General features: G+C 37.7%; 1 protein-coding gene across 1 annotated transcript in view; it reads left to right on the top strand.

The window, feature by feature from the left end:
• Positions 1-3,232: 3,232 nt before the first annotated feature.
• The window catches only part of chic (profilin chickadee), a 31,031-nt gene continuing 8,880 nt past the window's right edge, over positions 3,233-25,383 (top strand). The window contains exon 1 of the mRNA XM_083122621.1: positions 3,233-3,421. Within this exon, the coding sequence (XP_082978747.1) occupies positions 3,311-3,421 (111 nt within the window). The 5' untranslated portion in view covers positions 3,233-3,310. The remainder of the gene's footprint in view (positions 3,422-25,383) is intronic.

Genomic DNA, 25,383 nt, shown 5'->3' with positions numbered 1-25,383 from the left:
CAAATCTATGTAATTTTAAAAAGAACAAGTAATAGTAATGTAATAAGAATAACAACAAAAATAAAAACAATAATAGCAGTAATAATAGCAATATTATTATTATCATTAATAATAATAATAATAAAAGTTTATGACTGCCCCCCCTGAGAAAAAATCCTGCGGGCTCCCTTGGTAATATCTCTTTGTTCTGGCTTCCTCTTTCCACCATTTTATTTTTATTCTGTCTTCTATATTTCTTCTTTTCTCTATTTTCCCTTTAATTCCTCTCCACGCTCTCTCTCTCTCGCTCTCGCTCTCTCTCCCTCTCTCTCTCTCTCTTTCCCTGCATTTCACTTCTCTAATTTCACTTCTTTTGTTTCACTCTTTTGTTTCACTCTTTCTCTGTCCCACTTTTTTATTTTTCACTTCTGTTCTTTCTCTCTCTTTCGATGTATTTCGCTTCTTTATTTCTCTTCCCTCCTCACATTTTCCACTGGCTTGACACGTTTTTGACACTGTGCGAATTAAGCTTTTTGCCTGGGGGGTAGGGGAGGATGCCCAGTGCCCACTCAGTTGCATATTTGTTATTTCATTTCAAGATGTAGTTTTTCTTAATTTTTTTTGAGGGTATGCAAATTTATATATGTTACCAGCCAGTAAACTAAAACATTTCCTGGCAATTCTAAGTAAGTACCTTAGTCTTAGAACATTTAAACATAATTTAGAAACACTTACTACATGTATTTACATTGTAAGGAAACCCAAACTCATACACAAAAAGAACTATCGAACTAGTAACCGAAAGACTTCACCAAATTTGCCAAGTTCAAACTTGATGTTCATCTAACACACCTAAAAGATTCTTGTGAATCTTCTCCCCTCATGGACGTCCGCAGGATTCTCTTCCAAGGAGGAGCAAGCAAGGTATTTTTTTCCAGGGGGCCAAAGGAGATATTTTTTCCCATAATAGTGATGCCCCCTCAAAAAACACTATTTCAGTCTGAAATTATCATGTTTCTTTAATGAATTTATAATAATTAACATATATTACTGTGACTGAAATGAAATTATGTGTGAAATATATAATTTTAGGTGGACATTCAATTTCCAGGGGTGGGTCGTTGGCCCCCCTTCTGGAAAGTCCATGCCTTCCCCCCCCCGTTAATTCGCACACTGCGTAAACATTATGTCAATATACCGTTTGAATACGCAACGCCGTAACTGAAATTTTCAACACACAAAAAAGAAGAAAATTATTTCAGGGGAACTTTCTGAGCAAATAATTTTATCAATTGTGCACATTGCGATTACAAGCCTATCTTGCATTATCTCTGAACGTTTCATTTTCCTGCCCCTTCTTTATTTTGATACGTGTTGAATGTTCCTTCCAATATCCCGTGCAGTACTCCGATGTGTGTCATATTATTATCTTCCTTTATCCTCACCGTCGCAGTCAATCTAACGGCACTGAAGTAAATAAACAAGGGTCTGGTCCCCTTCCGGAATTTACCGAAGTACACTGTTCTAGGTACAATTAAATGTTTACTGATTTCAGGATGCAGAATTCGAAAATGACAACAACATTAATTGATTGGCTCTTGTTTTCATGTTGGGCAGAGAAATGTAAAGGCCTTAATTTTCACAATCGCAAGATAATGCAAATTTAATATTTTACGTGATTTTTAATGTCTCTTCGATGACCTAGTGCACTGTCACCTTGTAATCAAGAGTTTCAATCCCCGGTAGAGAGGCACATTGCACAATTGTTGGTTAGGGTTGTTCTTTAATATGTAGATCGATTTCCCATTAGTCTGTCTGAGGATAAAGTGAACTCTAAACAAGTTTTGGCTTTATTTTTAGTGTTCTTGCCGAATGGTTGGCGCTCCCACTATTAGAGGGAAGGGAAGATGGATAATAAATAAGAACAAAAAAAAAAAAATTTTTATTAAATTGTGATGTTCTGAGATGTTGTGCATGTTAACCCGACCTGTCTCATAGTAAGGCCCTAATCCCAGGACATAATGTCCTAGAACCGCCTCTGCTTCCACGGAAAACCAATGCCTCCTAATAATCGGAATATTAGACAATCGTCTCTCTAAAATACATATCTTAAATCAATCAATCAACCAATATGCACTCATGGGCGTACGGAAGGGGGGCAAGGGGGCCGTGCCTCCCCCCGGAAAACGAAAGTCAACCAAAAATTATGTATTTCACACATATAATTGCATTTCAGCCACAATAATATGTGTTAATTATTGCATGAACACCATAAATTCAAATTTGAGCAATGTTTTTTTTAGGGAACAACACTATTTTGGGGGAAAATGTGCCTTGTTTGCCCCCTTGGAAAAAACACCTTCCTTGCCCCTCCCTCGTAAAAATCCTGCGGACGCCCATGTATGCACTTGTCTCCAATAATGGGATTGCTGAGCGTCTCTGGTAACGCACCACGCATACATTCCCCCCCCCCTCCCCCTGCCTGAAGTAAAATTGTCAATTTATTTTTTAAAAACTTGTTAGAGAATCTGTCGACTTGAATGCAACTTATCAAATCTAAATGCATAGTTACTCGTATTTTAAATTTATTGTCATCATACGACGTATGAGATGCAGTAGAATCGCAGCAGAAGACGTAAAAGCAGAACGTTTACGTTCCGAGTACATTAGAGAATCACCAGTTGCTTACGTTAAATGATAAAATAATAATTTCCTTTGACTATCACTTTTATTGCAATAAAATGAAGCACCTACTTTACCTCCGATTTTTAACTTTTTAAACGGGTAGATTTACTTTAGAATAAAAGGGTGTGGACAATTAAGCAGAATACGTTTTTAAATGCTGGACACCTTTGCATAGCAACCAATTGTACCTCTGAATTCAGGCAACATTTTAATTCACTAGCTATATTTTCAATAAATAAAAGTTTCATTTCGTTTTAATAGGTTTTGGAACGCATCGAGTTTTCGATTAATGACACTGACACAGTGGAAACATGTTTTTGATGACTAATTTTACAGAACCGTCACAGGAAGACTATTCGCTTCAAAATAGTTCCTAATATTAAGAAACATACGCAATTTGTATGTGTATCTGTTTCTTGATGATTACAGCTATTTAGATTTGTATTTATTGAAGCTTTATAGACAATAACATTATATTTATAGGCACATTTTCATTGAAATAAAAGATGAATCATTTCCCGCGGAAGGATATCAGAAGTTCTGATTGAAGGAGGGACTACTTCTTTCAGCCAGCAGTAGTGGCAAGAAGAAGTAGGTGATAGTTGCTTTGTGTGCTTAAGACAGTTTAACATATTATCGGGACATCATGAGCTGGCAGGATTACGTTGACAAGCAATTGTTGGCATCTCGATGTGTGACCAAAGCAGCCATAGCAGGACACGATGGAAATGTATGGGCAAAATCAGACGGATTTGAGGTAAGTATTAAATTCAAGTTGCTCGCTCGTCACCATGCTTGTAGGAAACTGACTACCGTGGTGCATTGACAGTCTGCACATAAATTCAATGGTATTAGTTCTGTACTGTAAGTGTTGGACTTTTTGGGGTGTATGAAAATGTGAGAGGAAATATTTATATGAAAAAAATGCATTGGTATTTATTAGCGATTGTTAACCGGTGAACACGTTGGCTCTACATCTTGCACTGCTGGAGGGGTGTGGGCTCCAGGAACGTTTCGTCATAATTTATCGATGAAGTGTATCTGTACAGATCAATTTTTAGCGAGGTTATTAAGTTTATAATGTAGTTGATCGTTTTTGTATTATTATTTTGTATATAATTATTCCAGGCGGAGTTTAAAACGTGCCGGCTATAAGCCTAACTGTCTTAATTGTTCGGTCTTGATCCGGCTCAAGATGGCGGATCTTGTCCGACGTGGTGTACATGATCATTGCCGCAAGGCGAGCGGCGTGGTAATCAGAATTGACAGAATCACGGGAACTGTTTTTCAAAATTGAGTTGAGTGCATGTACATTCATTTGGACCTTGTTTCATGAATTGGGAAAGAGATGGGAGTCTGAAAATTTTTCAATTGAAGTGTATAAGTATGTGATGAAAGTATTTAATAGTTGTATTGGTGATTTCATCGAACAAAAGTTTCCATTCGTCGCGACACGTCAAGCGACTCATTCATCCATGCTACGTGGATTGTTTTTTTTTGTATAAACATTGACAAATTGTTTCATTTTCTGAATTTCTTCGCCAAAGGTTTAATGTCAGATAAACAGAGCGGTTAAGTTTTTTAAGTACTTTATCAATGTAAACTTAACTTACGTTGGCGCCCACGAATCAGGGTTGGAGGTACAGTGTAATTTAAGACTTTTTAGAATTCAGTTCTTAAAGTTTTAGCACTTTTTTTTACCTTGAAATGTAGATTTTGGTTTCTACTATAATGTAATTTTATTGTGCCTTTAATAATAAGTTCATTGTAATTCCATACTATCATTTACACTTTTAAAAATACTGTGGTGTTGTCCATTAGGTTCATATTGTTGCTATTAATGTACAATTTACTGTATTTGTGAGTATACATACAGTTGTAAGTAGGCTACACTAGGCCAGTGTTTTGGCCATCCTTACACCTTCTAACCATACCATTCCATATAGACTAGAAGAATAGCTATGGGAGTTTTCATTTCATTGCTAAATCCGATCTAGTACTGGAGACTGTTTAGAGTGATTGTTTTGTCTGTAGGAAAGAGCAATCATTCCTGCTTATATTTGCCGACAGTAGCTTGTTGCGTCTTGGTTCGCAGGTGGTTACTTCAGGAGCTGAGGTTTCACTTCACTGTTTTAATTCACAATTATGCAAGTGATTTTTGAAATTACTGTTAGGAGAATTGAAATACACAATTAACCAATTGCCCTGCTCATAATTGGAAAATGCTAAGATAATCCTTTTCTGAAGTTGCACATGATTAATGTATAAGAGGATGAGTGAGTAATTGTTTTCTTCAGTATTTGACAGTTCAAGTTTTTAAACTGAATTAGTATATGTGGGGTTATGGGAGATGTAATCTTGAATTACACAAAATCCACTGTAGCCATGTTGTTCAGTTCGAACCTGTAAATATTTACTTGGAGTAATAATTTGGCTCATATTAAAAGAAAAATATCAACACAGCCACAGTAGATTTTGTACAATTTTTAAGTATTCTTCTTGACATAAGTTCTTTTTTCTTTTAGTATTTTTTCAGCTTATTTTGTCTAGTTTTACTGGAATTATAACCATGTGAGGTTTTGACAATATTTAACCCCTTAATGAGAACGTTGTTAAATTATGTATTACAGTTGGAAATAGTGGGACAAAACTGTTTTTTACTGTATTTTGGGCTTTTTCTTTAAGGTGTTTCAAATCAATGGGGTCACATATCACTTATTTGTGCTTTCCGCGTTTTGGCACCAATTTTATATTGCGTAAAACATTGAAATTAGTATTAAAAGAAAATTCAATATAATTCTCGAGTGGGTACAATTAGTCCAAGACCCCAAAATATTGCAAAAGTGCTCTAGTTATGTGAATGTGTATTTGGTATGTAGATTTATGATGCCAGTGTTTTTCTTCTTTCACAACTTTAGACATTGAATCCATATTTAATATAGTAGTTGCAAAAAAAGCACTTTTTTTTTTGCATGGACAGGTTTTTCCTAGTGTTATGTTAATATTTCAGTAGGGTTATTAAATATATCTACATAGCAAATACAGATTCACATAATTATAGCACTTTGCAAATTTGGGGGGTTGATATTCCCCACTATACTCCCCTTGAGAATTTACTTTGAATTTTGTTATAATTGACAGATTTCGGTGTTTTACTAAATATAAACTTGATTCCAGCATGTGGAAAACTCAATTAACGGAGACATATGGCCCGGCTGCGTTAGTAAAAACCTGTTGATATCACTCGTATAGAGAGAACACGTAGAAAATTGTGATCAGTCCCAGACCTAGTACACCAACCTAACGGTGTAAAAGTATGGCTGTTCTTGTTGAATGTTGTGTTGGGTGCTGTATATTTAACCCCTTAATGAGAATGTTGTTAAATTATGTATTTGAGTTGGAAGTAGTGGGAGATAACTGGCTTTTACTGTGGCTTTTTTTGTTGTTTTTTCCTTTAAGGTGTGTCAAATCAAAGGGGTCACATATCACTAATTATATTCACTTGCACTAAGGCTTGGGGCAGCTGATCTGCTTCACACCAAGATAATAAACATACTTTACTTCACAGTAACACATCTCCACGAGCTAAAAGCAGCGGAAAAAATTCATAATTATCATAAACCATGCAAAATATTTGATTTCCTCGAGGTAGTACAGAGGGTTAAGGGTACCTTTTTTGTTAACGGAATGGGATAATGTGATATAATTTGTTTTGAATTACACATGTGAACATGCATGTAAAGGAAGTAGAGATTTTACACTTATCAAATACAGTAAACCCCCCGAGTTACGTAAGTAATGCATTCCGTAAACCTTTACATAAGTTGATTTTGTAAATTGTGTAAGTGTAACTTCGTAAGAAACTTCAATATTTATATATATATATATATATATATATATATATATATATATTATTTACACAGTATTATTTTATAAATGAAACATCATGCAGCAGTATTTACTTGGATATAAAGTATGAAAAATATATAAAATAATATAAAAACAAACTGAAATCACACTTTTGAAATTAAAAAAGTGTCACAGCTATATACAGTTATTACGTAAAGGGGGCAGGGTACTGTATACCCTCAATATTTGCCCCATCTAGTTTGCTGCACTGTGTTTGTGCTGTGTTATGGAGCAGTGTACAATGTGTAGTGTGATAACATATGTGGTAATTAAGAAAATGAATTTTCAAACCATGATGAAGTCATTTGTTTACTATTCTGAACTTAAACATCTCTATTCTTGCATACAGCATCTACTTTTCCTAACACCAGCTTATATTGGAATGCACCTGCACTACACTTGAATGTAAATAAAGTTCAGTAGACTAGATGGGGCTAATACTATTCACTCGTGAACTGTATCTAAAATTGAAAATCTAGTGTTAAAGCCCTTTTGTATTAAACTAAAAATATTTGTATTGAAGTGCATCATGTATAATTTTACTTAACCTGGTCATGAGGAACTTGTGGAATGGATTTCATCCTTCGTGAGATCGTAACCTGGTAAATTATTTTTTCAATAGTAATTTTTCGATCCCAACAATTTTACTTGTGAATATGGTCCTAATTTTTTAAACTCTGTGCATTAATTAAATTGCATCCTTTATTTCTGACATAATCATAGAGTAATAGTTCAATTACCATATTTGCCAACGTATAAGATGCACTTTTTACCCTTTAAAAATAGATCTGAGAAACAGGGTGTGTTACGTGCCGATACTCAGTTGTTGATTACCTTCATTTTTGGAAATTTTCTGTTCTGAATTGGACAATTTATTTCTTGCTTTCTTGCAGTGTGGTTTAAAAGATCAAACTGTATTATTTGCTAGTTAGATTATGTAAATTATTTGTTGAAAATATAGCTACAAATTATTTTATACATAATATAAGATGATGCTTTTTCCTCAAAAAAATTATACGAAAATGGCAAATACGGCAAATAATGTCAAAGCTTGTTGACAGAGCCCAATACGAAGGCTGTGGCCCACTGGTTGAGAAACCCTGCCCACCCTCAGATCAGATGGAAAATTCTGGATATAGAGCTGAGGCAGAAACTAACATGGTTTGACCATATGACATTTTTTTATTTTTAAGCCGTTTTTGAGAGTTTTAGTTAAATTCATCTTTATGCTCTGATATCCTTCCATTAACAGCTTTTGGCCCTAGGAGGGTACATACTCATTCACGTAATAAGTGTACTTCTGCATACATATTGTATTATGTTTTGTAATTTTACTGAAACCTCTAATAATTTGATTTTAACATTTGTTTCATCTGTGAATTTGACAGAAGAGGCATGATAACTTCAGTTTTTGGGCCCATTTTCCTCAGGTAGACTAACTGAGACTGAACCTAGTTTTAAAGTGCAATCCAAATCACTATGTAATGTTTCCACCGCGAATCTAATCAGGTACCCTGTTGATTACAAGATGATGGTGTTAACATTATGCCATTTGGTAGGCACACTTGACACATGCTAGTTAGGCAAAACAAATTGGTGACTAGAAGGTGCTACACCATGTATAGAATTACTTAGCTAGTTGCAAAATGTAGAATAGTGTACCTCTGAAACTGTAAGTGAAATGAGTTCACTACAATTGGCAAAAAATTAAAATCCCCCCCCCCCTTGAAAGCCAGTTTTTTTGGAGCTCTATTATTTATACTTCCACTCTTTACCCTATTTCCATTCTTAAATATCACTTATATCCCAAATTGTAGTTTCAGCTGATATTTAGCAGCATGAGGATTTGCATTCTTGTTTTGAGCAGATTTTGCATCCAAAATGAAAATTTCTCCCAAACAATATCACCTGGCATACACTATAGTCTCCCTGGCTGGACACATTTACTCTTTTGAGTAGTAGGATGAACATTAAAGAATTGACACAGTAGGCAACTGGAGTCAAGAAAAGTGTTATGCTTTTGGAAATTTTTTCAGTGTATAGTTGCCATCTTCTGTTTGGACTTTGTAGGTTAATAAAGCAGAATAAAATGTTCATTTTACATTGGAATGAGAAAGTTATGTACCGTATTGAAAATGTTTTCCTTGTTATGAAGTCCAACATTTCAAACAATTTGTTTTTAGTCATGAGTTTTGAAACAATTTGAAATACTGTCAGTACTGTTAACCCTCCGTAACCCCAGTAGAAAGTAAAGATTTTTGCAAGATTGCATGAAGTTTGAGTTGATTTTAGCTCATGGAGATGTATTATAGTGGAGTAAAGAGGGTTTTTTGGTGATACTACTAATTAAGGGGGCATCTTCATTACCCTGTGATATGAACAATCTGTGTAATTGTGTTAATGCATTGCTTTTGTTATACTTTTATAGAAACACATTGATTTTGAAAGTCATGGCTTGACTGAAGGTTGGCAAATGAACTGAATTTGACATGTTGTGTTATGTTTGCGGTTTGTATCTTTGTGGTATGGGAAGTATCTGAGATTGAAGGTTGGCAATCCTGGTGTGACATCAGGGGGCAGGAGATTTACTGCAGACAGTTTTGGTGTATGCCACCACGGTTAAGAATCATCACACCAACACCCATCAAGTGGCGTAACCATGGAATGCTTTCGTGGTTATGTTAGGCTTTTTAGGTTTAAATTTATTAACATAAATACACTACATTTAGCCAATGCACTCTGACTGGGACATTTTTTGAAACTATGAAACTGTCTAACATGCATTTTTAAAATTATATTTCTGTGGTCTTGCAGAGTTTCCCTTCATCCATTCTCCAGTGTGTACTTTTTTAAAAAAATATGTTCATGTTTGAAATAGTGGTTAGGTTTGGTGGCGATTTTAATTTTACGCTATGTCAGGAGTTACTTTTCCTGCTGTTCGGAAATTCTTACGTAAAAGAGTGAAAATAATCGGGCATATGAGTTTGTTTTACTTACATGGGTGATGCTTTGGGATCAAATATCTCAGTTATTTGAGTTTTCCTAATGCTGGAACAACTTTTCAAATATGTAAAACACCAAAATCTGTGTATTAAAGAAAACTTAGACATAATTTTCGAGGGGGTACAGTGGGTTGTCCACCCCAGATTGTCTAGTTGCATCGAGGCCTATTTCTTGTATTCTTATACCTGTACGACAATGAAACAACTTCGGTTTTAATCTACTCTCGATAAAGGTCTGTGTGTTCTCTGAGATGTGACCTGTTTGGAGAGTATAAAATGCTGGTGCATGTTGAGTGCAATATGATGAACATTTAACTTTATTTTTGTGATAAATTTTAATACTTAACCTTTGTGGGTCATTTTGATGTATAGTCAGTCTATATCATCTGGTGGTACTCTAAATTACAACACTTCAGCTTGGTGCTTGTGGCCCTTCGTGCATCCAATGCATTGTTTTTTAATATTGTATGTAATATGAATGTTTACTGCTGCTTGTAGCTCACTGAAACTTAACATATAATGTCATTACTGCTAGAAATTTCATATAAATTTAGGAGTGTTAGGTTTAATGTGATTAGTATCCACATGTTTTTTGGCTTTGGATGTCCCCACAATGTATGTTGTTTAAGTAATGATGAAATTGCTCTGGGATATGATTAAATAGACTACAAACTAGTCACACAGATACACACACATTTACTTGCCCCTTCAACGATGTAGTGGGAATTTCACATATCAGTGTGCATCTATATTTATTTCTTGCCACTGTTTTTTCTTTATCGGTTTTATTGGTTGGTAGTGTTGGGGTATTTGTATTTTGTCTGTGATGGTATGGTTGAAAAACTGAAACTGTTCCACAATATTCATAATGATCTGATTTCATAGTTTAGTTTCGAATTGTTTGCCTAAATATTCACTTTCGCTAGTCACAATCCCATCACATCCACATTAAGTGCATGATATACAAAATTTTGATTTCGGCGTCTCCACCATTTAGTCTCATCTCTCCCTGAGGGAACAGTGTCTGCTATAGGACATGATGATGCTGGATCATCTCATCCTGTAGCTCTACTAACCATGCATCCTCTGGTAGAGTAGAGATCGTACTGGGATAAATCAAATGGTAAATCATAATTATAGATACTCTCTCCCCACGTGAGGTTTGTTGATATGACTGGAGGTAGGGATTGTAAACGGAGGGCACTCACTCACCTTTCCTAATCTGGCGACGCTTCCTTTAGCACGGCGTATCTCAAGATCACCAGCCCAATAGCTTAAGCCTATACTTTGATGACAAAAAGAGACAAGAGATAGATCTTGCTTATATAGCAGGCAGGTCCATGATCTCCCTGTTGTGCTGTAAGTTTGATGTTTAGCTTACATGGGCGTTAGGCAAGATTCGTGTGTGTCTACAGTCTACAATAGGATTATGAAGTACTTTGTGGACTTTAAAAATGTAGGAAATTGAACTTCATTTGTCTGTGAAACATGTAGGCTGCAGCTAGTTGGTGAAATTGGCAAATTTATGAATTTGCAGACCTCTTAAACTTTAATCCAATTAAAAGAAAAAGTTTCCTATTCATTTTGTTATTTACATTGAGTGGGACCACTTTTCTTGGCCCTTCTCAATCTGACCCATTTGTTAACTAGGAAAGTGGCCATTTTGGAAGACTTGGAACTATGTTCAAGACCTTATTTTATGTCTTGGAACTCTGCTTCCTTTACATATTCCAAAGTTATGTTTTTCCATGAATCAAAAAAGTGTGTGGCTTTGAGATGAGTGTTTTGAGAATCCTAACTTAGTTTTTCTCATTTGACCTCAGCAAAATATTATTATACTTGATTTGGATAATTTGAACTGTAATTCCGAATGGGGGTGGGTGTAAAGGCTGATCCTTCCATGTAGTACACCCTGGACTACATTTTGCAGACTGACGAGGCTCTGGCATCTGGCCTGTAGCCAGTATAATTTAGTTTGTTGTCCTTGCAGCAATCTTTTTTTTTTTTTTTTTTTTAATGTTTTTTGATGTAGTTAAGCTTTCGAATTTAGACTTAAATCTTTAATGTTGCTTTGAAACTATTGGCCTGGCCTGATCAGGCTTACGAGCTCTGGCTTTACAATACCAGACAGACCAGTCACTCGCAAGTCTTAAGTTAGTTAATAAATTGTAACTAATCAATAAACTTGGCAAAGCAAGAAATAATCTACAAATAAGAAATTTTACTACTTTTTTAACCTTATATTAAAAAATAATCATTGTATCCAACAATCACTATACACATCAATGGTGATCTTTACCCATCTACATTCACAAAACTTAGTTATCTTCTTCAGTTCTTCTTTATGTCACAGGGGAGAGGGTTATGTTGACAGAATCACATCGAAAAACTAAGTTACTTGTACTTATCCATCAACTTGCATTATTTAGCTTACTTGCGTGTAATGTTTTTTTTTATTTTCACATGTCACATATTTTGACTGTCTTTTGGCATCGCGACCACTGATGTAACTATAGCCAACAGAGGAAAATCGTCACAGGTGTTGATTCTGTGTTCTGAAGCTGTACTTTTTTCGGGACCGACCCACTGTACCCCCTCGAGAATTAAGTCGATTTTGTATTTAATCTACAGATTTCAACGTATTACTTAATGTAAAGTGGTTCCAGCATTAGGAAACCACAAGAAACAGACATTTGATCGCAAAGTATGACCCGCGTAAGCACAAGAAACTCCTATTCCGGACTACTATCGCTCATTTTTCCTGTAAAATAAAACTTCCCAACAGCAGCAAAACTGACATTACTACGACACTAAATTTTAACTATGTTTGCATAACCTAACCTTACCAGGCATGGTTTGTGTGCTACCCGTGCATGACGTCAGCGCCAAATTTTAACTGCAGATTCGTGATTACGAGGCCTAAATTATTGATTATGTGAAAAATGAAAGAAATTGGGGAACCATCTGCTATTGTTCAATCATGCCACAACCATTTCTAATACGAACAAGAATATATAATATTAAAAAGTACTAACCTTAAAACAATGAGCTTTCTGCTACGTGGTTGCCCGGACGAAGAATGCCACGATACTGAAAATGTCTATACACTCCCCAATATGCATTTTCTTTGAATAGTACACTAAAAATGCACGCCCACCTTGCAAACAAAATCCCAGTACCATGCGACATGAACAGAAACATAGTCTGCAGTAAAGCTTGCCCGGCCCGACGTAACACCAGGATTGCCAATCTTCAATCTCGGATATTTCCAACACTGCTACAAGTTACAAAACACAAATAACGTAACATGTTCCTTCATATCATATGCAGATGGCAACAATGAAAATGACGTCATAAATAGTCTCATCAATACTCTCATTACTCCACTATAATACATCTCCTAAAGATAAAAACAACACAAATCGTTGGTATAGAACATAATCTTCATAAATGACACAAAAATCATCACCTTATCGCAGGGGTATGGAGTGTCGACTGTATACCATTTTTTTTCAACCTTTTCCATCACTCACGCCATGGCACCTGCCATACTGTTTTTGGAGTTAAAAAATCATATCACTGCATGTCCACCAATCACAACAACCTCCTGGTTCTATGCCAAGGAATGCCGAACACATTGTTTTAGTTTCACTATTTCTAGGAGCATTGCTCAACACTTGAAACTAAGTATGCAGATACGCTCCTTGATATCAAACGCGTCCTACGCAGTGCATGGTGGACATGCAGTGATATTATTTTTTTAACTACAATTACAGTCTGGCAGGTGCCATGGCATCATATCCTGTTTTTTGTCATTGTGTGCTGAGTGCCCCTTTGCAGCATCAGCTTTTAATCGAAGTCAGAGTTTTAATATTTTAGTTCTACAGCATTACAGTAGACCCAAAGTTTTAAATTCAAATTTCAAATGGTTTGGTCATTAAAGTTTTTATTTTTATATGAATGAAAATTTAAATTTTTGACAAATAGATAAGTTACATTTTAAATTTGTTGTGGACCAGTGTACTTTAGATGTACTGAGCATTATTGGTAGTTTGAGTAGAAGTCCTGTAGTAAATGATGTGATCACCAAACCATCAATCGCTAGTTACTGTAGCTCTTGGAGATATCTTCAGTGGCATGTGAATGTCTGACTGGGTTGACTACATTTTGAAGGGGCTTGATCTTGGGAAGATCTTTTTTAAGAAACTTCATGTGGTTATACCCAACCGTAGGAAACTGGCAGAAGCTATAATAGTAATTCTACAGTACACTAGAATCATCCTGTTTCACATGTAACTAGACTGAATGTAGCAAAGCTGATATAAATCTGTTATGTATGTCTGCCCTTGTAGACGACAATTTCTCGAACTGCCAGACCCATTCAAATATTCCAAAACTTGGTTGTGTGTTTTTATCTAAATTAGATATGTAATGGTATCTGCTTATATTCGTGTATTGATGACATGCAATATATCGGTAAATATATTATAATTTAATAGGCTACACTATTTTGCCATTTTATGATTTTAGTTTATGTAAACATATAATCCCGATGCCCTAAATATGCAGCTTCTTTTACATTTTACTCAACGTGGAAACACATTTATTAAGGACAGGTCAATGAACCATTCAGGTTCTTCAAGGGCTGTTTGGAATTTTTTGTCGGATCAGTAGGATATCTGGGTCTGCCAAAATTTCATGTATGTCCATCCATCCCTAATCTAAAATATAGTAACCTTTGTCTCATACAGACTGGACTGTGCAAGCATTTTGAAAGCATGAATCCTTTTTCATCTCGACAACTGAGCCAAATTCTTTCCTGCAAAATGGAAAGTCTTTCCCCTCTCCCATTTTTTTAAAAAAATATTAATAGAAGACCAAATCCTAAGCATATGCATTGCAAAGCTGATTCTGAATAATGCCCTGAGGTTGCAATGTGCAGCTCTTAGCTGCCTAATACCGTGCGTTCATTTCGATCTTCAGCCGAGAGATCTGGAGAAGCGTGACGGGCGGCGCTGACGGAGATGCCGACATTTGCAACCTCTAATGCCCACTTGTTTTTATGGACATATGCAGACATTTATATAAATATTGCAAAAAACAAGCACTATTATAACACGCAAAAGTTCTTCTGTAATTCATCCAAGTTCTGCCCTTATATACACAAATAAATACGCTTTAGAAACTATGTTAAGAGCCACAGAAAGAGTTTTGTGTCGATGGGGATCGTTTGGAGGTTTCGAATGTGCAACACTGTATCAAGATTACACTGCAGACGAAACCGTTAAAAGTAAATGGTTTTCGTGAGCTTCCTTGAATCCGAAATCTCAGAGCTCGAGTTTTGCGTTCCTTCGCGACTAGATGAAGACAGAGCTGTGAATATAGTGGCGAGCAGATGTAAACCAAGAGCGTGTTAATTTCGTACTGTGCGCAAGAGTCGTGTTAATTTCGTACTGTGCGCAAGAGTGTTATTCTTGGTTACTTGCCGTTTCTTACTTGTGTTATTGCAGTGTGTATGTGTGTTGTCAGTGAGACGATTGGAATGCCAGCTGCAAGGTTCACGTTAGAACAAAGAATTCTTATGTATGACACTTACGTGAAAACAGATTCGTGTCGAGACGTGTGTAGGCAATTTGTACAGAAATTCCCAGGCGTTTCACCTCCACATAGAGATACGGTTAGACATCTTGTCCTTAAATTACGAGAAACTGGATCGTTAAATTTTAAAACACCTAAGTAAAAATGACTGATTCTAACCGAAGCAAAGCTCGATGAAATTGGTGCAGCGTTAGAACGTTCTCCAAACAAACCTCTACACCGTGTTTCACAGGAGATGGGCGTGTCATAATCATCAGCACATACAGCTACTAAAATTAAAACCGTACTCTTATAACACAGGTTAGTGCTCGCTTTGCATTATTTATATAAATGTCAGCATATGTCCATAAAAATAAGCGGGCATTACAGGCCGCAAATGTCGGCATCTCCGTCAGCACCGCCCGCCATCCTTCCCCCCCCCCCCCCCCCCGATCTCTCGGCTGAAGATCGAAATGAACGCACGGTATATCATACACATTGCCCTTCACCCAAGTGGTTTCCAATAATGTATTTTTTTTTTCTCTAGAAGTTCTAACTTCATATATGGTCCCTTCCGGGAGCAGGCTGGGAGGAACATTTTCTTTTGGCATTCTTGTTGAACTGGCCACACCAGAGTATGGCATGCAGTGGTGGTGCCAGAGTTCCTGGTGTGGGTCAGATTTTCAATTAAGAAAGTATTGCAATATTCATAGTTATTACGAGATACATTCATTTTTATTTTTGTCATGAAATTTTGACAGACTGGAACCAGGCAAAAGAACCTGCACAGGACCATGTGGCCTGTGTGGAAGGAACACTCTTCCTTGTGGCTAGAGTTGAATGGATGGAGGGGAAGTTGCTTGAAGGCTTTTGCCAAAGGTACTTTTGATGTTGTCACTATACCTCTTGTATTTTCACTCAACTTTTTTTCACTATCGGTTGTGGATTAAGATTTTTCAGAGCAACTTGCAAGATGTTTTATTAGTTTACTTAGACTTAAAATGAAATTTGATATTTGTCAGTTTTTAGCATCAAGGAAGTAAACACCCCTGTGTTAATTGGTTTTTATCTGATTTTGAGCACACATTTATTGGAATAGATTACCAGAATGTGTTTATTGATAGGCCGACTTTGTGTAGGTGTTGCAGTTTGAGATATTGGTACAGACAATGACAAAAAGTTCACCTTGTTAAAAAGAAATAACTGGAACATTTCCCATCTATGTATAGGGTGGCCTATCTTCTTCCCCTCCAATTTCTGGGGACAAGCTGTTTCCTTAAATTGAACATTCATCAGTGTTGAGTCTGCATGTGTGATAAATTAAGCCCAAATGAAGTCCATGGGTTTTATGCTGTAAGCTTTGTCATGCCTGAAATGTGTGTTAAACATTAAGTGAACCTTTTTTAGTTTATCTTGTGTATCGCTGCACAATTTTTTTCCACAGCTAGAATTTCTATACTTAGGGACACCTTTTTTTTAAATATAGATTGAATTGATTTGTAGAAACATTTCATATCCTCAGTCGAACTTAGCAGTCAGTACAGTAGTGAGAGAATAAATTTTGCTTCTAGAGGATGTAACCTGTATTACATGGTGTGAATACATGACAGTAAAAGATGGCAGTATATAAACCTTACATAGATTCACATATTTGCACAACACCTGTAGCAGGTCCTGGTAAGCATGTTTTGTAAGAATCATTTAAATTAAATGTTTTGGTAGAGAAATCTTACATGTACTATGCATTTGTATAGCATTTATTCTTGTGTATAGTGGAGTCCATCGTTGTGAGCAACTTTTTAAAATTAAACATTTTGTAGAATCTGTAGTTGTACCCACAAACAAATGTTCCATAAGAGTCACACTTTTTCATTAGCTTTAATTTTCACTTACGGAAGCTTTTAAAAATCAGAATAGTTAGTAATTCTTACAAATGTAAGTGGCTTATGACTTCATACTTTGTGCTCCGACTACGGGTTGTGTGTAGGTTCGAGTCTCCTCCTGAGATTTTGGCCTGTGTATGGTACCAGTGACCACTCGCCATTGCGCGGAAATTGGGGAGTTAAGGAATGAGTAGCGGATGATATCCTTCCTTTGCAGGTGGGATTGAGGCCAGCAGTCGGCAGCAGTGTTGCCACATGAAGGGAAATTTCCCTTTTGCAGGGAAATTCGGACGGAAATTTTACGGAAAAGGGAATTTCGATTAAAAATACCACAATTGCAGGGAAATTTGAAGGTCATCTGACTTACATTTTATGTTAACTTCGAATTTCATATCCACATTTTTATGTTATTTACTTATTTTGCTCTTCCCACTTGTTTCTGCTTCTTTAAGTTTATTGTACGTTGCTTTTATGCATCTTTGGATAAATAGCAACGATGAAATTGAATCCTGACCAGGATTCAAACCTGGGACATCTGGTCAGGAAGTGATGAAACTGAAATGTGAAATTTCTTAAATATTTTTTATTCAAACTAATAACGATTTAACGGAATACTAACTACGTACTACTACTGCTTCCTCCACCACCACTAACAATACTGCTAATACTACTACTACTAATTATTATTATATAATTTGCTAGGTGAAGGGAAAAATTGGTCCAAAAAGGGAAATTTTGCCCCTTGGAAAGGGAAGTTGTGCCCTCATATTGTGACAACACTGGTCGGCAGGTAAGCCCTGGCCCTCACAGGTTATTACCTGTCGACAAAGTTTTATAGTATTATTCCTGAAAGTGGTTGTTTTACATCAGGGTGGCTACTCACTGGGAATTCCTTGAATTCCGGATGAAATATGTGTGGATTCTGCTTGAATTTTGCTCCGTAGACGTGACAAATTGCAACATTTATTAATCCAATTCCCATTGAATTTGTACATATTTATAAATGTTCTGAGGCAAGTTTTCACAGTTTAGCCTTTACTTTTATCGAGGAAGAAGAAAAAAGCTGCGTGAAAAATAACAGAACTTTATCAATAATGGTTACTTTGTTATTGACCTTTCCAGAACAATATATTTGACAAGCTGAAGATTATTGCAATATAAGATATCTTGAAGTTGATTAAGTAAACTTGAATTTATACAACTATCAATTTTTCATAAATTTCTATATCCCATAACATTTGTGACTTGAAGTAAGACTTGGAAGCTTTCCTGGCGGAGAATGATGAATAGATTCTCTCGGGCTATCGACCAGGTGAGTTGTGGAAAATATTCCAAGCTTCAGAGAGCTATAGTGGAACCACGAGCAAAACAACCTGCGCAGACCCGCGAGTCATGTGCACCGTACCCCCGCGAGTAGGGGAGGGGTACCATGCTTCCTTATGGCCCGAGGTTGAGGGAAGAAGGGAAAGTTGCGCGGGGACTTCTCGTCCCAAGGTTTTTTTCCTTGTGGTCGATCTATAACGTCACTCATCTTCAGGTTTGAAGTGTATGTTGGTTGTGTCTAAATCATAGGCACTAAAAACATTTTTACGATAAAACCAGTCATGTGTTACGAATGGTCATCCTGGTAATATGTTGAACCCCTTAGACGTGTACCATAGTTTAATTATACAAGCGGGAGATAGGAGAAAATTAAGTAGCGTCAGCTTATGTGCTTGCAATCTGTCGTTAGAAGCTGAAACCCAGTGGATACTCTCATTCTACTTGCATATTTGCAGTTTTCATTTGGTGAGGAGCATATGCAACTTGGGATCAGATTGCCAATGTCGCCAGACCTGCAGTCTCCAGACCACGTAAATAAATCAAGCATGCCCAAATGGGGGTAGTTAAAGGGGCCTCAATTGACTTGACCTAAGATTCCTAAATGCCGGACCCTGTGGCTGAGTGGTTAGCACATCTCGCTGCGACGCCCGGGTTCGAATCCCGCTCGGGCATGGTTCTTTGTGAATGACCATCACTCATCCCCATCTTCGCAAATTAGCCAAGAGGCACAAAACGCGAATTAAAATAAAATAAATCAAATCTAAGATTCCTAAATAGTCAAATGCAGGAGAAGATGGAAAATGTAGGACTAACTGCGAAAATATTGGAAATGCCCCTGAACACGAGGCAGGTGTACCTTGTATTTTGTTACCAGTTAGCTTTGAAAGTGAGATTAGTAACAAAGGTTTTGATTGAATGGTCAAAATACAATTGTCTGGTCTTGAACCTTTGTAGTCTCAGAAAGAGTGACATGTAAGTAACAGTGACACATGTGGCAAGTTCCGTGCCTTCCTTTATTGGCCTGGTCTCTTTATTTTCAGCTGATGAAAAGGATTTTAAAGGAACTGCCTGCTTCACCTTTATGCGATCTTAAATCACTAGTCTCCCGGGGCCCTCAGTGCCTTAGCTACTGAATTTACGAGTTTGTCTTCATAGCATGCTGGCGAGGCTGGTCGACTTCGCCCTGGGGTTCCTTCGGTGTGCGTGACTTTGAACTCCTTGTGGACATGCCTTTGTGGAGTATACCTGTATTTAATGTCTTTGAAAGCATGGGATTTAATTTTCAATTTGCTGATTTTAGTAGGACATTATGTTAGACAATTATATTGAAGGATTGCAGGACAAAAAATGTTCATATGGTTCTAGATACCTTGGACGTAAATGTGTGGGTCGTGAGTGATTGTGTAAGCATATGAGTCATTGATCCTTGACCGGTTTCGGCGCGCGGGTCGAGTGAATTGTTTCATGCGGTCTTGAATCCTACTTACATAGCTTGGCTTGTGCAGTGAAATTATACGAACCATCACGTATGTTCGTTGGTCCTTCTCAATGGTTTAGTGTAATCCGGACCTCCAAGTTGGCGTAACGGTAACGTCGACGCCTTGTAATCAAGGGGTCCCGCGTTCGATACACAGTGGTTCGGACACCACTTTAAACTGTAGATCCAGTGTCAATTACGCTTGATTCACATCGACGCTCAAGTAAAACTTAGGGCACTCTCCCATAATGCTCCACTCACGGTCAGGGGGTATCCACACTAGCGGTCAAGCTTCGCCCCAGCCAAGGTACGATCAACGTGAGTCTGGTGTTGGTTTCTTCAGAGTACACAGCTTTTTCTGTATAAAAAGCCTGCCGATTGTGCTAACTGCAATGTTTGAGATTTTCACTGACTTAGCTGTTGCAGCACTAGCGTTCAAGAAGAAAATGAATTTGCGAAAGCGGGGATTCATTTGCTTGGTTGATTTACTTCGCTTTTGTGATAGTTTTGATTAATAGTGAAGATGAGAATGAGTGGGTAATATGATTAAATTGATGAAGGAACATGACAATGAACATCCATGGCCAGCCCGGGATTCAAACCTGGTGTCGTCGCACGCTGTGCAAACCACTCCGACAGGAGGTCAGCTATTATAAATTTAATGTTCTTTATTGATGTTATACTTTTGGTTAGAAATCGGCAAACGTTTATTTTCAACTAGAATGTGCAAAACTGGAAATGTCAACAATGTCAACTTTGTCGGTCTAGGTTTGGCATGAAAAATTTCGGGCTCATTGTTTCATATCGACATTGTTGACCATGTATTTTATTAGAAAGTTTTCGGTACAACACGTGACAAATATACGTCTGGTTGGAAGCCTAGTTCCAAAGACCCGATTGTTACGCACATCGTGTGAAACGTGGCCTCCCTCGACTAAAAAAAATGAAAAAATTAGGGAGTAATTTTGTATAGTTTTCTGTAAACGAAGAATAAGTTCGTTGTTAATCTTGATTGAGCTAGATATCAAGAATGATTTTTCCCTTGATAGAAGGTCGACCACCACCATTTGCACACACAAAAATGACAATTTTGTTGTCCGGGAAAAGATGACCGCCAATAGGGTAGCTTTTTGATTTAAGAATTTTATTTGATGAAACTGGTTGGAAAAGGATCGTTACAACTAGTGTGTATGGATCATATTTGTGGTTAGTCCCCTACTTATTTTTTCATTGGCTATAAGTGTAATTTTGTTTCGGTCATTTTTGTTTTCCTAAATTTATTTTACTCGGGTTCATGAAATCTCATATTTTCACCGATGTTTTACAAACAGAATTGAGAGGAAAATATTGTGGGATTTTCTTGCTCAATCAATTTTATCATTACTCGCCTTTTTCTGTGTTTCAATAGGTAGTTGCCTTCTGACTGCTCAATCTTCTACCCACAAAACTGGGTTACGTATCCCCTGCAATGGGGCTGAAGACTGCTGCTGACCCTTATCAGACGTTCACATCAACTATCGGGCTTCCCAAAGTCGAGCTCCGCCCCCTCACGCTCCGGTCAAATATTCTTTGCATCCGAGCTGAGCGCGATTGAACCAACCTTGACCGGAGCGCCAGGTGTGAATGCTTCTCTTTAAAAATCATTCAATGATATTTGACTGGTGAATGCTTCTCTTTAAAAATCATTCAATGATATTTGACTGGACCATGTGGGGAGGGCAGTGGCGTGCCCAGGGGGGGTTGATGGGGTTTATAACCCCCACCCCTTCCGCCCAGTATTCCGAAAAAAAAAGGAACGTCAAAGGCAGGAAAACATGACAAACTGAGGGCTTACTACCAAGAAAAAGTATACATAACCCCTCCCTTTCGAAAATCCTGGGCACGCCACTGGGGGAGGGTGATCAGAGCGTTACTGGAGCGTAGATGTGAATCAAGCTTTAGCCTATCAGTGCATAAAAGTAGATTTAAAACTCACCTTGTAATCCAGGGTTGCATAGTTAGATCCCCGGTGGAGGCGCTTTACACAGTGGTTCGGATCTTTCAATTATCGGCCCAGGTCCGATTAGCCTTCTTTGAGCATGAATGGACTTAAAATAAACTTTTAAATATTAGAAATGGCCTGTAGGTACCTCTTGTTCGTATCGAACTTCTAAATGTAGTATTTTTCCTCCGAAAGTGAACCATTAAATACCTCACACTCAGACTTGGTCTGGCGACTGTGGCGCAAACTCGCAATATGAAGGTAGGTTCAAAACTCATGACGGCAGAGTTTTTTGTGACCATCAGAGTAACTATCAACTAACTGTACAGTAAAGTTCAAAGATATTTGTTCCCAAATTGTCCACCAGCACATTAATTTTGATTTGATTTTCAGAAATTGTAACAAAGCCGTAAACATATTGTACCTTTCCTGACATCTCCAGTACAAAACCGCCCCGTGACATCTCGTAGATGTTTGCGTCCACATATCCTTGTATTTGACTATACGAACCCAGGGATAGTCTCAACAGTGTAATGAACTTGTATTTGTAATTCACAACTGAGTGAATCTGCAAAATAACTGTAGGTTAGATCTCTGATGATATCATGCTAAACAATGAATGGAATTTTATTGTTTGCATTCTTCCCAACTCTATAGTAGCAGTTCGGTGCTACATACATATGCAAGAAAGGGAAGTTTCAGGAGATAATTAGGTCAACGGTGAAAAACAGCTGATTCCAATTTCCCGTATAATTATGCGCACTATGCACCGTTGTTTCCCGCCCCGAAGGCTTCAGCTAATTATGATAGTGAAAGTGACTCGGGACAGCTTTTTTCATTATAGAATTGAATGCCGAAGCAGTGTCGCTCGCATGTATGCCGCCTCTCCTTGGACACGGTTTGCTGCACCGTTGGTTCCATGTTCGGCTGGACGGCACTTCGTGTCAAGGTCCGACGTAGGTACCTTGGCCGTAAGGCATGGGCTTTCACCTTCACCGGGTTATTCGTCTTGATTTCTGATCTCGTTGGCGCGGCGGAGACTGAAAAGTTTCGTGCATCTTGACAGGATTAACAGGGCGTAAAGGTGCGTTCAACGGCGGGATACTTCTGTTGCAGGTGTTTTGGGACCATGAAAATAGAGCTTATCATATTTGGCATTCGGCTCCGAGAGACGGGACGGAGGTGGATTTGGAATCGCGTTGTGTTCTGACGCAAACGCTGCGTTGCCACGTTGTGGTTTCTATCGGAATGCTACGCGGCGAAGTAGCAGGTTCTTCTGGCTTTTTAAGTTTCCTTGTTCGGTTTGAATGCACTAGATACAAAGCACATGTTCTCTCGTCAGTTCGCGACGCTTTGGTAATGCTTGAACATGTTTCAAACTGGTATCGTAGTCGGCACCATGATCCGACCGTCTTAATCTGTAGAAGTTCGCTGATCTTCGTATTAGCTCGCTTAGAATTTCTCTAAAACTTTATCAGTTCACTCTGTTCATTTATATTTTGAAAGCATTGTGGCCCTTCACATTGATCACGCCGGTGAGGATAAAGAAACCGAGGAACACCTATACCCCGACAGGGACTCGAAGCCAGTCATGGTGACGGCGACGGAGAAAATATGATTTTCATATTGACTCCCGTAAACTGCATTGGTATAAATTTTGCTTTGTGCTTTCGGAAGAGGGGTTAATCGTTGAAATTTTTATATAACTTTAATTTTTGTAACTTCGATTCGTACATGTTCCGTATTACTACTCCCAAGCAGTGTTCGCATTTTATCGATCCATGGCTTTTGCGCCAAACAGACGTGAGTCATCGGTTTACCCAGAACTCTTCTGGTGAGAGTAGTTAGTGTTTAAAGAAGCTTGCTTGTATGATTTTTCGATATTTTTATCTGTATTGCTTAATTTGTTTTTATACATATTTCTGTGATTGGGGTGGTGTAAGAAAACTCCTAAATGAAGCAATGCAGGTCACTAAACTTGTGAATAAAATTATTTTACATAGTCCTCATGTAGATGGCGGTGTTACTGGAAAACTAGTGCATATTGTTCAGTCATAGCAGGTCAACACATAATGTGCTCAACTGCATGTAAAAATAGTGCAGAGCACATTTGACACGAACTTCACTGTAATCTTTGATCCTGTAATCAAGGATGCACAAGCTTGGGAAACTTAAACATCACATTTTCTTACTGTTGTGGTTTAGTAAGTTTATATATTAGCTGTTTTTAATCATTTATTGTCATCGTCGCCGGAATTAACAAGAATGGAAGGTAAATGTTAATATTTTGGTACATCACATATTGTAAAGTATACGGATGAGAGAATTAATTATTGTAATGAAATGTGGTTGTCTTTTTAAAGGGGCGGGGCTATATGTAACACCTTGTAACTTGCTACTAAAAGTGACGCCCTCAGAATGTAGTTTCGAGGGCTTCACTAAATACATATTGCATTCAGGTCCGATTAATAAACTTGATTCATTTGATCAGATTAACAGGTGTAGTTTAAAACGTAACTTCAAAATAATAACTTGTTCGTTGAAAGCACTCCAGCAATGGTCTTGCTTCGATAAAATAGGGAGGGTTTTTTAGCCGTCGGTCGGGCAGTTGCAGTATGAATGAACGAAACCCGAGTGCATGGGGACGGATTACGAAATATCGGTTCACGCGAGAAAGGTCTGGCTGTTTGTGGCGCATGCGTGTTCCGCAGGAACTTCGCCAGTCGTCGCCTAGGAACCCTAACGCTCGCATCGGACCATGTTGCAGCGTGCGTTGGAGATGAAAACTCAACTTGTTGATGACTACAAATTTAGCCGAAATGGAAAGTAAGCAAGAAGTGTGCCACACCCGGTAATGCGCCGTGCAAGTAATGTCGCCTTGTAATCAAGGGGTCCCAGGTTTGATACCCGGTAGAGGTATGTTGCACAGTGGTTCGGATCCCACTTTGAACTATAGATCCAGTCCCGATTAGCCTAAAGTGGACTCAAAACAATAAATCACGTCTCGCCTGCTGTATTCTACACGTACTTTGCATTGTTTTACGTAAAATTAGTTTTGCAGATTTGAACTCCACCAACTGAAACAATTTGTTCATGAAGTGGTCTACCATATTGTTTACCTTTTTCGTTATTGTAATGAATGCAAAGGTTACCCCTCAAGATTCAAGTAGGAAGACTATAGAGTTTGACTTCTACGAAGTCTGTTGTTACGCCTACGCTGGATACAATGTTTGCACAGCAAAGGTTGTTTATTCACACACAGACATACTGTTTGCTATGGGCTTTCTGAATTCAACAAGAGACCTTGTAGTTTCTATACCTTCATGACCTGTCGAGGATGTTTTCAACTGTCACCTTTAAGAAGTGGTCTTTTTGCTGCCACCAGATGGCAGTCCAAAGGAGATCATCTGTAAAATATTTTGTGAAATTACTCAGTTTTTCTCTATTGTAAGCCATACTTGGTTGGCAAAGAAATGCATGTAACTGAAATCAAGTATTCAGTGTTCCCACATTGAAAATACTTAACAATAGCTGAATCTGCTTATTAATAATTAGGTTCGGATATCT

Source organism: Lepisma saccharinum, chromosome 5 (genome assembly GCF_977018435.1).
Source record: "Lepisma saccharinum chromosome 5, izLepSacc3.1, whole genome shotgun sequence".
In the NCBI taxonomy this organism is placed as follows: Eukaryota; Metazoa; Arthropoda; class Insecta; order Zygentoma; family Lepismatidae; genus Lepisma; species Lepisma saccharinum.
This window is presented reverse-complemented; position numbering and strand designations above follow the sequence as displayed.